Consider the following 13178-nt stretch of genomic DNA (forward strand, 5'->3'; position numbering starts at 1 on the left):
TTCCATTTTATGTTATAAAATAGTCACCACCTACAATCATACCTAACAATTTGAATCATCTCACTCTTATGCATTAAGTACATTATTATTCTTCATATATCGTATAAGTAAGTAATCTATTTCATAGTAAAAAAATTAATATATATAAAAAAAGAAAAAAACTTTCACAACATTAAGTATAGCTTTCTATTATTATTACATATAAAATAAGGTAAAGGAAAAAAAAGTTTCATTTCCAGGTTTTTTTATCCAGCCATTGATAAAACAAATCCCATACTTTATAAAATTGCTCATCCTCTAGTTCTCTAATTTCAAATGTACGTTTACTCATTTCGGCACAGTCCATTATTTTCCTAATAGTTTCTTCCTCTGTTGGTAATTTCTCATTTTTCCAGTTTTTGGCAAATACAATTCTAGCAGCTGTTAACACATTTATGATCAAATATTTCAAGTCCTTGTTGTATATTTCTGGTATTATTCCCAATAAAAAGAGTTCTGGTTTTAAATCTATGTGTCTATGTATCATTTTCTCCAACCACATGTCTATTTTAGTCCAATATCTTTTAGCTCAGAACAAGTCCACCACATGTGGTAGAATGTGCCCGGTGTATGTTGACATTTCCAGCATTTTTCGGACTTATTCTTAGACATTCTTGCTATTCTCGAAGGGGATAAGTGCCACCTATAAAACATCTTATACAAATTCTCTTTATATGCAGTTGACATCGTCATTTTATAGTTTTGAGTCCACAGTTTTTGCCATTTTTCTAAATCAATCCCATGTCCAAAGTTTTTTCCCCAAGCTAACATAGTTCCTTTAACTTGTTCTTCATATAATTTCACCTCTAATAAATAGGCATAAAATTTTTGAATTACTTTTTCGCCATTACCTGTTAAGATTTTAACTAATTCAGTCATTGTATCATAAAAGCCCTCATTTTTTCGATCTTCATTGTATCTAGAATGTATTTGCACATATGAATACCAATTGAGTTCAATACCTTCCTGTTTCAATTCTTGTATGGATTTGAGTTCACCCTCTGTATTCAATAATTCAGCATATCTAACTGTTTCTTCCCTTTTATATACTATTGGATATGAAAAAGCTTCAATAGTTGATATCCAGACTGGAATTTTCAAGTAGTGCAACCTCTTAACCTTCTCCCAATTTAATAACAGAGCCTCTCTTATAAAATGCCTTCTGAAATAACCATGTGTTTTAGTTCCCTTATACCATAAATATGCATGCCATCCCAACAACAGGTCATGACCCTCTAGATTCAGAAGCCTAGCATTTCTTAGCATTATCCATTCCTTAATCCACATCAGGCTAGCTGCCTGATAATATAACTCACAGTTGTGTAGACCCCACCCTCCTCTTGGGTGGTGGGTGGTGTTCGTTTATTGGCTAGGGCTGATTTCCAGATGCTTGGTAGGCGGGAGGTATCATCACGTTTATTCAGGTTGTGGGGGTCTTTCTCTATTTCGATGGCTTCCATAATTATTCTCTTGTTGAGGTGTTCTGTTTTGGAGATTAACCTGGCTCCTTCAAAGTTGATTTCGTGTCCTGTAACTTTAAGGTGCTGGAAAAGGGAGGAAGTTTTTTCTTTTTTTCTTACTGCGTTCTTGTGTTCTGTGATGTGTGCATTTATCCTCCTGTTTGTTTGTCCTATATATATAGCCGGGCAGGTTTTGCATGGTATTTCATAGACTCCTTGGTTTTCTAGCTGGATTTTGTCTTTGGGGTTTCTTAAGATGTTGGCTATTTTTTGGTCAGTGGTGAAGCCTGTCCTGATATTGTGCTTGTGGAGAATTTTGCTGATTTTATCTGCGGTGCCTTTGATGTAAGGGAGGAGGGCGATGCCATTGTCCTGTTCTGTGCCTTGGTTTTTTGGGGGAGTCTCTTTTTGGATCAGGTTGGTGATTGTTTTTCTTTGGAATCCATTGGAGATTAATACATTTGTGAGTTTGTGTAATTCAGTTTTCAGGTGGTCTTTGTCAGCTAGGCGTTTGGTTCTGGAGATGAGGGTCTTGGCTACAGAGTTGATCTGTGAAAGAAAAACTGGACAACTTCCTCACACATCTCAACAGCCTACACCCCAAAATACAATTCACCATGGAAATAGAAGCAAACAACCAACTTCCCTTTCTGGATGTCCTAATCTACAAAAAACCCAATGGCTCCCTAGGACACACCATCTACCAGAAAGAAAAAAACACACCAACCGCTACTTAAATGCACAATCCCATCACCACCCTGCACAGATCAACTCTGTAGCCAAGACCCTCATCGCCAGATGGCAGGTGAGATCCTGCCGAAACGTTGCAAAGAAAATCTCAACCTTACACGGGAAAAGACCCGAATACAACAAAACCAGCATACCTACACCCGTGAAAATCTACGAAAACAAAAACACTAAAGTTTAGAAACCCCTCTCAACAGTCCATTGTGGATTCAGCCAATCCACAGGTGTGAAAATGTTATTGTACCGGCCGCTCTGAGAAAGTGATAAAAAAAACTTTCTCAGGGTCATCCTCAGATGATTTCAAACAATACAACCCATGGTCCTCCCCTTACATTCCCCAAAAGACGAGGAAATGACAGGACGGATACATAAGAGAGAGCGATAAAGTGTAAACGTAATCAAGGATCCCCACTTCCCCTGACGAAAGGCAGATTCACAGATCTGACACCCAAGCAGAGATCAATATTTACATTTTGATTCTCACCACCCACTGGAGCATCAAATGGGAGTAATCAGAACCCTACACCACCTGACTAAAGGTCTGCCTACCAGCAAAGATGGAAAAGAAAAAAACCAACTAATCAACGAAGACCCCAGAACTTGTGGCTATCCCAACAGGGCCATCATCAAATCCCCCAAAAGACCCTTATATATATATATATTATATTTATTAACCTCACAATAAAAACAGTATACAAAATTAAATATTCTTAGATACCCGTAAAATCAAATTAAATACTAGGCTGTACAGTATGATTAAAAATTAAAACAACCTAAAAACCTACCCCTAAAAATTTAAAATACAGGCTAGAGGGACACAAAACTACAGTTAGGCCAGGCCAGCTAAGCTGAACAGGCGGGTCTTAAGCTTCTTACGGAAGGAGCGGAGATCGGTGGTTATTCTAATATCGGGGGGGAGGTCATTCCAGAGGGTCGGGCCCATCACAGAGAAGGCCCTACTCCTGGGCGTCGCCCGCTGGCACTGCCTAGTGGACGGCACCCGGAGGAGTCCCTCCCTGTGAGAGCGAATCGGCCGCAGGGATGTATGGGGCAGGATGCGATCCCGCAAATACCTAGGTCCTGTGCCATGGAGCGCTTTAAAGATAATAGTCAACACCTTGAAACGCACCCGAAAAGCCACAGGTAGCCAGTGCAGCCCGCACAGGAGAGGTGTTACATGAGAGTACCTAGTACCTCCCATAATTGCCCGCGCGGCCGCATTCTGGACCAACTGCAGCCTTCGGGTGCATCTCAAGGGAAGCCCCATGTAGAGGGCATTGCAACAGTCCAGTCGGGACGTCACTAGCGCATGGGTGACTGTGTGCAGGGCGCTCCGGTCCAATAGGGGGCGCAATTGGCACACCAGGCGAACCTGGTGGAACGCCCCCCTTGCCACGGCTGTCACATGGTCATCCATTAACAGCCGGGCGTCCAGGAGGACGCCAAATTGCATGCCCACTCCACGGGGGCCAGCTGTTCGCCCCCGATGGCCAGTGATGGAACCCACTGGTTGAACCGGGGCGCCGGTAACCACAGCCACTCCGTCTTGGAGGGTTTGAGCTTGAGTCTGTTACTGCCCATCCAGACCCGTACGGCCTCCAGGCACCGGGACATCATTTCGACGGCCTCGTTGGGGTGGTTTGGGGTCGAGATGTACAGCTGAGTGTCGTCAGTGTACAGATGGTACTCGACCCCAAAACCACAAGTGATCTCACCCAGCGGCTTCATATATGTGTTGAACAGGAGAGGCGAGAGGACCGACCCCTGCGGCACCCCACAAGTGAGAGGCCTCAGGGTCGACCTCTGCCCTCCTGTCAGCACACATTGCGCTCGGCCAGAGAGGTAGGAGGAGAACCACCGCAAAACGGTGCCCCTCACCCCCAACCCCTCTAGACGACGCAATAGGATACCATGGTCGATGGTATCAAAAGCAGCTGAGAGGTCTAATAGGACCAGGATGGAGGAGCAACCCCCATCTTTGGCCCTCCAGAGTTCATCCATCAATGCGACCAAAGCCATCTCCGTGCTGTGGCCGGGCCGGAAACTGGACTGGCGCGGGTCTAGATAATCAATTTCCTCCAAGTGGCGTGGGAACTGTTGTGCCACCACACTCTCTACAACCTTCGCCAAAAAGCAAAGGTTGGAGACAGGACGATAGTTAGCTAATATAGCTGGGTCCAGGGAAGGCTTCTTGAGTAGGGGCCTCACCACCGCCTCTTTTAAGACGGCTGGCAAGAACCCCTCTCTCAAGGAGGCGTTGACTAATTCCTGGTGCCAGCCTCGTGTGACCTCCCAGGATGCCAGTATAAGCCAGGAGGGACACAGGTGGAATAAACATGTAGTGGCTCGCAGTCACCCACGCAACCTGTCCATATCATCGGCAGTAACACAGTCAAACTCCTCCCAGAGTGGTCCCTCAAGACTCACCTCCGACGTCCCTCCTAGACCACTGAAGGGGACCCACTCGCTACGGATCTGAGCAATTTTGTCCTGCAGATATTCCCCAAATTCCTCTGCTCTACCCTGCAAGGGGGCTTCCCGCGGCCTCTGTAAAAGGAGGGAGTGGGTCACCCGAAACAGGGCGGCAGGGCGGTTGTCTGCGGACGCAATAAGAGCGGCACAATATTGACGCTTGGCCACTCTTAATGCCACAAGGTAGGTCCGTAAATAGGCTCTCACCTGTGTTGGGTCAGATTCAGAGCGTGAAGATCTCCATCTGCTCTCTAGGCGTCTCTTGTGGCGCTTCATCACCCTCAGCTCCTCGGTAAACCAAGGGGCCTGGGTGGATCACTGCCGCAGGAGAGGCCGCAAAGGCGCAACCCGGTCCAAGGCCCCGGCAGCCGCACTGTTCCATGCGGCCACCAGGTCCTCCATCCGGGAGCGGGTCAGGACTACAGGAAGTGGCCCAAGCTCCGTCTGGAACCTATCAGGTTCCATCAGGCACCTTGGGCGGAACCATCTAGGACATTTCGGTTCCGCCTCCCCGCAATGAGGAGTAGCGCCCGGGAAGTCCAGCTGGAGAAGTGAGTGATCTGACCATGACAGGGGTGTAATATCTAATTCCCCTACTCCCAGATCACTCCTCCACTGGTCAGAGACAAAAATAAGGTCCAGCGTGTGACCTCCCTCGTGTGTGGGGCCCTGAATTATTTGGGTCAGGTCCATGGCCGTCATGGAAGCCATGAACTCCTGAGCCACCTCGGATGATTCCCCTGTAAACGGCAGGTTGAAATCCCCCATAATCAATAGCTTGGGGGTCTCAACCGCCATCTCGGCGATCATCTCGAGGAGCTCTGGCAGGGCCGCTGATGCATAGCGAGGAGCCAAGTATACAATCAGCAAGCCCAACTGTTTCCCTGGGCCCCACTTCATGCATAGGGACTCACACCCGGATATCTGTGGCACAGTGAACTCTCTCAGCTCCAGACCTTCCCTTACAATAACCGCTACCCCGCCACCCCTACCCAGGGCCCGAGGCTGATGAAATGCATGGTACCCCGGTGGGCACATTTCCACGAGGGGGAAACCCCCCTCGCGGCCCAACCAGGTCTCCGTAATTCCTGCAAGGTCCGGCTCCCCCTCCGAAACCAAATCATTAATGAGGGGGGCCTTATTGACAACGGACCTTGCGTTGCACAACATCAGCCTCAGGCCCTGGCTCTGTAGGTCCTGGCCACCTAGAGTGCGGGGGTTGGGACAGATGACTGGTCGTGTCCAACGACCACGGTCTCCCAACCGGCAACAAAATCTTTGTCTGCCCTTGCACCTACCCCTCCCCACGACCTTTCCACAACACACAAAGAGAACAATAAATGAAGCAGCATTGTTGTCATTCCATACTAAAACTCTCAGGAGGATTTTCAACCAACACAACATATCCAAGGCAGACGCTTGTCCACCCCAAGGATGAAACACCCAGCCACAAACTGAGCAACGTGATATACGTAGTCCAATGCAGTGAGCCATTGTGCAGATCTGTACACTGGAGAAAGAAAACAACCGTTTCCCAGGCACCTGGCATACCTCAAAGGGACATTTGGCCTTCAGTTCTGAAATGGACATTCTCAGTCCTCCAGGTCAGGTTTCTCACAAGAGGCAACTTTCTTGGTTTTTCCCTGAAGACATTTTGCTTCTCATCTAAGAAGCTTCTTCAGTTCTGACTGAATGATGGAGGTTTATATTCCTTAAAGTCATCTGGTCATTAGTACTCTTTTTGAGAGTCATTGAGGCCACTTAGAGATTTATCTGTGTCCTCAGGGTCACCTGAATAGTGCAAATGGGTGCAGAACTTTCTTGGAACTGCTGAAAGGACTGTGTTATGAGCAGGAGATAGGTGATGTAGTACCTCTCAGGGGTGGGATTCAAAATTATTTACTACCGGTTCTGTGGGCATGGCTTTGTGCGCGTGGTATGGCTTTGGGTGCATGGGAAGGATACTGCAAAATCCCCATTCCCTCTTTATTGAGAGTATATAGAGGAAAGAGAAATTCCTTGTGTGTCTAATCACACTTGGCCAATAAAGAATTCTATTAATCTCTTAACCAACCTCACCAAACCTTCTCTTTGCCTTATTGCTTCAGTCGTCTTTTCCACATTTCTACAAAATCAGGAAAGTTACAGCATGATTATTTACCTGGTCCCCAGATTTGAAGTTTGGCTGTAAGGTCTTGCCTCTCTTATCCTCTCAAGAAAGCAGAAGTCTTGAAACAGGCAGCATTTCAAAAGGAGCTTTTATTAGGAGATAGTGATAGCAAGGAGGATAGGCAGGATCTGAAGTTTCCACAAAAAATGGCTAGGTTAAATTTGTAGGAACCCCTCCCCACTGAGTTGTTGTCAAGTTGAGAAGGCAATAATGAATTGTTGTCAGGCGCTGCATACTTATCTCTCTGGGTCTGAGACAAAACAGACAGATCCACCTGGATCCACCCCTCTCCCATTCCCAGGAAGGATCATCAAAGTAAAAAGGAAAGACCAAAGCTAGGAACAAGCCATAAGATGTTACCAAGCTACTCCTCCCACCTGAATGGCAGCATCCTGATAGGGATCTATGGGGACCTGACATTGGCATAATTTTGACCATTGGACTAGCATGAGATAAATCAAAACTATGCATTGTGCAATTGCCAACAGTTCCAAGATATCACTGGAATGCAGAGCCATCCCTCCTCCAAAGCCAGGGACCTTTACCCAAGCAATTTTTTAGAATTGAATTGGACATTAAAGATAACCAGGGTGGAAGGTGGGAGCATGGGAAAAGGTAATCATCAGCTTTGCGTATGAAAATCCCAGATCCGGGTTTGCTTCTCCTCTAACCACTTGGCTTTAGTAAAGTCTACTTTCATTAACAATTGATTTGAGGGGCTTAGTTTTCTAACTGACCAAGTTGGCATGATTGACAGTGGGTTTCCTGGAAAGCAAATGCAGTAATCCTCCCTCTACAATGAAGAGTTCTCCATGTGCTGTTTAATTAACAGAGGTGTGCTTTGATCAATAAGGAAGCAGTTGGTGGTATTTGACTCTTTCGCCAAAGTCCCCACTTAAAAGTGAAAGGGACAAAAGCAGACCGCCCAAATAAAAGCAGAAGATCCAGGGCAGGTTGCAGTCGGAGTCCAGCGGGCACCATGAGGAGAGCTGGAGAGCAAGTGGGTCTCTTCCTCCTGTTCTGCCTGATGATCGCAATCCATCCAGGGTCACAGGAGTCCTCCGTCCCAGGTGAGTATCAGCCAGGTTGGTTCTGAGGAGGAGGGACAACGACTTTCTTCCAGCCTTCAGAAAACACTTTTTCTGTGTTCCAAATGTTTTTCCTTCCTTTGCAGAACTTAAGACGCTGGATTTGGATGGCAATGAGACAATATCAGTTGTGCGGGAGAGACGAAGCTTTCTAAGAAGACGGGGCCGCCCTGGCAGTCCAGGACCACAAGGGCCACGGGGGCCCCCTGGCATTCCAGGAGTCCCAGGGCCACGAGGATTCCCTGGTGTTCCAGGACCGCAAGGGCCACGGGGGCTCTCTGGCATTCCAGGATCCCAAGGTCCACGGGGACTCCCTGGCATTCCAGGATCCCAAGGGCCACGGGGACTCCTTGGCGTTCCAGGATCCCAAGGGCCACGGGGACTCCCTGGCATTCCAGGACTCCAAGGGCCACGGGGACTCTCTGGTGTGCCAGGATCCCAAGGGCCACCAGGGCCCCCTGGCATTCCAGGACTCCAAGGGCCACGGGGCCCCCCTGGCGTTGCAGGAGCCAAAGGTGGGTCTGTTGACAAGGGGTGAAATTGACTCCTGAACCTCACCCCTTCCGAAAGAAATTACCCATCTGGTCACAAGAGAGAAGGAAGGTGCCAGAAATGAAGACTGCAAGAAATGGCACGAGAGGGATAGGAACTGTGTCTTCAGGGCACTCGACCTGTTGAAGCTCCCCCTCCCAAAGGGGGCATTTCCTTGGGTTCTCCAACCTGCACAAAACACAGAGTGGCTGGAAGGGGGCTGCCCGTTCAGCCACTTTTCAGCTGGGGGCTAATCCCCTCCCCCCTGTGGGCACCTGGGAGCTTCACCGTGCCTTTCCTTAACAGGTGAAAGAGGCTTGCAGGGAATCCCCGGGAACATTGGAGCCCCTGGGCCAAAAGGTAAGATGGAATGAGAGGGTTTTCCAATTCCTGGGTTGCAGATGTGTTTGGGTAGCTGGTGGAGAGAGAGAGGAACATGTTGGGAAAGGAACCCATGAATGGACCCTAAAACTGGGGGTGGGTGGGGTTGGATTGTTTGATCATTGTAGATTTTAGAAAGACCTGGCAGGGTGATACTCCACTCAGTACCAAGGATGCAGATGCAGGAGTGGTTAACAGTATTATCTGGGGGTGCAGAAAAGTAACAATATGAAATGGTCTCTTCAGACATTATCTTTAGTGAAGTGTGCAAACCACCATCTGCATCTCCTGTGTCGGGTGAGGAGACCACCTGTTTCTCCTTGTGTCCTCAACACTTTTTACAGAGGCACGATGGAAAGCATTTTAACAAATTGCGTCCCTGTTTGGTTTGGAGGCCGCAGTGCCTCAGATAGAAAGTCCCTACAGAGAGTGGTGAGGACAGTGGAGAAGATTATAGGAAGCTTGCTTCCCGTTATTCAGGATACTGCTTATAAGCGCTAAGTACTTAGAACTCTGCTGGCATCTCTGAGGCTGCCTGGCAGGAGGATTGGGCAAGGTTGTGTACAGGAGGTCTCAAAAGAATTTCTTCCCTTTGTTTCAGGAGAAAAAGGAGACCCAGGACAACCTGGAGAGAAAGGTAAGAGTTTGGTTGTGCTGCTCTGGGACCCTGGTTCTTATCGTGGGCGCCTTCACTCTACCAATCACACATGGTGTTCCTCACAAATGATGTAACTCATGTCCTCTGTTTTTGGTCAACTGTGCCAGAAACATTTTCCAAAAGGAAGGGACCCCCTTGAAAATGGCTTATGGGGCCCAAAAAATCTTGGGAGGGGGCTGTAGAGAGAGCTTGGGACCCATTTCCCCCCAGCAGATGTTGCTACTTCTGGGCTTCTGGGGTTCAGCTGCCTGGCACCCCCTCTTGAGCCCCAGTGATGCTGCCGGACCCTCCTAAAAAGGAGGAATTCTTCATTTGTTCTTCTCTCTGCCTTGCAGGCAAGAAAGGCGACCCCGGAGAAATTGGTAAGGACTGCGCCCCCCCCCCCCGCCCTCTTAAGGGGAATATTGGGAGGGGCTGCCTTGGATCAGGGCCTCTGCAAGGCTCTCTGTTCTCTGGGGTCCTTGGCTGAATTGTGCAGCTCAGCCCCCCAACGAGCTCTGTGGGGCATGAAGTTAGGCTGAAAGGGATCCCTGAGGGGTTGGCAGGATTTGGCACATCAGACATAGTTGTGCCTCTGTCCCCCCACCCTCAGTTCATATCAGCATGGCATGATCCTTCCCCCCCCCCTCCACTGGCCTTCCCTGCCACATGAGGGGGGGGAGGACTTGCGGTTTTTTTCACTTCCTTCTTTCTTGCAGATGAGAAGAAGCTGAAGACGCTTCAGTGCAAGCAAGGTGAATGTGTGTGTGTGTGTATGTGTGTGTGTGTGTATTACGCCCCCTCCCCAATTCCCCAAGGAGGCAATGCTTTGGCCGGGCAGTTCCAGCATTTAAAGGACCCCCTTCTGACCACTGGCAGTTTTTGGAAAACACACAAAAAGGGTTTGCACTAAAATAGATTTCTTCTTGACAAGAATAATTGCTCCTCCAAAAACATTTCAGGAGGGGTGGGTAATCCAGTCCTCTCACCCTTATGGGAAGCCCCCATCCCCATCATGCAACACCACACCACAAACCCTTGGCCCACTTTAATGCCTGGATGCTCATTGCCAACCAGCTGCAGCCACTGAGTCGGCTCTTCAGGAATAAGGCAAAGACCCTGGCACAGAGAGCGCCAACCTCTCCTGCCCTCTTTCTGCCCAGGTGCCCCAAACTGCAAAGAGCTCTTGAAAAGAGGGACGATCCTGAGCGGCTGGTACACCATCTACTCCAAGGACTGCCAGCCCCTGGAGGTGCTGTGCGACATGGACACCGACGGAGGAGGATGGATTGTGAGTGTGGTGGAGGGCAGCTCTTATCCATGTGCGGCCAACGCGTAGGGTGCTTCTGACCACCAGGCCTTGGAGGGGGCCTGTTAGATGGGGCAATGGAAAGGCAGACACAGGCTAACAGTGCAACAGCTGTTTATTTAGAGAACAACAACTGTGAACAATCCAGCAAAGGCTGGCTCTGACAGCAGCCCTTTTATAGGGAGCTGTCAGACTCTCAGCTAATAGAATCAAATCTCTGTTCCCGCCGGAGCAGAGGACCTTGGTGGAAACCATATCTACTGTTGTAGATATCTAACACCCCTCCCCTCCTAGATGGAACAATTCTACTTGTAATGTAGTCACGCAGGTAGGCAGGCTTTTGCGAAACTCTGCCTGACCTGCGCAGTTCAGTAGGAGGAGGGGTTCCTTTGAACAGGTCGGACGGACCTGTTGCTCTGCAGCTCCACATGGTGGAAGCTCCTGGAACCTTTCACAGGCTGCGGCTGGAGCTTCTGGAGCTGGTTTGCTCGGAGCTCGCTGCGAGCCTGCAACACCACCAGATGAGTATTCCGGACAATTTGTGCTTGAGCTAACTGTTGGAGGAGTGAGTGGTTGCTCCAATTAGGTAGGACTCTGGCTAACTCGAGCAGGAGTTACCGCTGGTGGTCTAAGATTGGAGTTGGAGAGGTGGCCACGGAGTTGGTCAATGTGCCATCTCCAATTCCAACCATCCTCGAGCTCTAGAAGATATGAGTGAGGACCGGTGATGCCTATCACTGTAGCACAGTGTTCCCCCAGCGTAGTTGTGGGCATATACCGAGTTCCCTATGCTAAAATTCTGAATTTTGCTTGTGGAGTCTGGGGTTGATGTGGCAGGGTAGTTTGGGTGAAGCCGGTCTAAATGGGATCTTAGCCAGTGACCCATGAGAAGCTTGGAAGGACTCTCAGCCAATAGAATCAAACCTCTGTTCCCGCCGGAACAGAGGACCTTGGTGGAAACCATATCTACTGTTGTAGATATCTAAAAGGCCTTCCCTGGGGCAGGGGGTCGTGCCCCACAGAAGACACATCCAGGATTGTAACTTTGCTGCTTGCCAGGAATGGGATGAACCAGAAACCGAGTCTTTCCGGAGGCCAGGATGGGGGCCGGAGGGATTCTGGGAGGGGGTCCAGCACTTCTGGATGGAGCAGGCAAGCTCTGGGAACCCCTAATATATTAGGAAGGGTGGGAAGATTATTATTTGGGGGCCTGCTGAGCTGGAAGTTTAAGGGTCCCAATTCTCCCCCACAGGTTTTCCAAAGGAGGTCGGATGGCTCGGTGGACTTTTTCCGGGACTGGGCAGCCTACAAGAGAGGATTTGGAAACCAGCTGACCGAATTCTGGCTGGGGAACGACAACCTTCACAACTTGACCTCACTGGGTGAGGGGCTTCCTCTTGCAGCCCTGAACCCTCCTGCTGCCAGGGGAGAGGGGTGGAGGGCCCTCGGTGGGAAGAGCCTCAAATGGGCCCTCAGCCCCCTCTGCAGAAGAAACAGCCCTGTAGGGCTGTGAGTCTGAGCACTGTGCCAAGTGACCCGGCTGTTCTCTTCATCCTAGGAAAGAACGAATTGCGTGTCGACTTCACTGATTTCGACAATCAGCATTCCTTCGCCAAATATGCGTCCTTCCAGGTGGCGGAAGAATCCGATTGGTATCGGCTAACTGTGGGTGCCTTCACGGGGGGCTCTGCAGGTGAGTCCCTGACAAAGTCCAGGGGGATCAGCATCCTTCTCCATGAGCCTCTTGGAATTGGGCAGTGCCAGTCAGGCCAATGAAGGCCTCCCTGGAGATGCTCTGGGCTGGCCTTCCAGTCACCCATCCCCCGTCTCTTCCTCCCAGGTGACTCCCTCTCCTACCACAACAACATGCCCTTCTCCACCCGGGAGAAGCAGCAGGACCCCCAAAAGAGGAACTGCGCTGAGATATACAAAGGTGCCTGGTGGTACAATAGTTGTCACTACTCCAACCTCAATGGGAAATACTTGCTGGGGAAACACGAGACCTTTGCCGATGGCATCAACTGGTATACCGGGAAAGGCTACTACTACTCCTACAAGCGCTCCGAAATGAAAATCCGGCCTGTGGCTTAGGTGGCTCCTTCAACTGATGGGTCCCTTCCTTCTGAGGTTTCCAAAGAGCATCTAGTCCTTCCCCTCTGCTTTTGATTTGCTATCTTGATAGAGAGCTTGCATTTTACAAAATTCACATGATTAAATGATCTTTTCAGAATTGGGGTGGGTGGGCTTTCCCCTTTGCTCTCCTTCAGGTCCGCTGGAGTTGGGCAGTCAACGAATGTTAAATAAATGCCATAAATAAATAAATAAAGATTTGATCTTTAATCCA

The 13178-nt window shown here is 49.2% G+C and overlaps 1 protein-coding gene across 1 annotated transcript in view; it reads left to right on the plus strand.

The window, feature by feature from the left end:
• LOC309399555 (ficolin-2-like) overlaps nt 1-13178 on the plus strand; it is an 81365-nt gene extending 68187 nt beyond the window's left edge. Inside the window, exons 8-12 of the mRNA XM_081967498.1 lie at nt 10245-10280; nt 10689-10816; nt 12087-12216; nt 12393-12527; nt 12675-13178. Of these exons, the coding sequence (XP_081823624.1) occupies nt 10245-10280; nt 10689-10816; nt 12087-12216; nt 12393-12527; nt 12675-12925 (680 nt within the window). The 3' untranslated portion in view covers nt 12926-13178. The remainder of the gene's footprint in view (nt 1-10244; nt 10281-10688; nt 10817-12086; nt 12217-12392; nt 12528-12674) is intronic.

The sequence above is a fragment of the Natrix helvetica genome, assembly GCF_964273705.1.
Source record: "Natrix helvetica genome assembly, chromosome: 15".
Lineage (NCBI taxonomy): Eukaryota > Metazoa > Chordata > Lepidosauria > Squamata > Natricidae > Natrix > Natrix helvetica.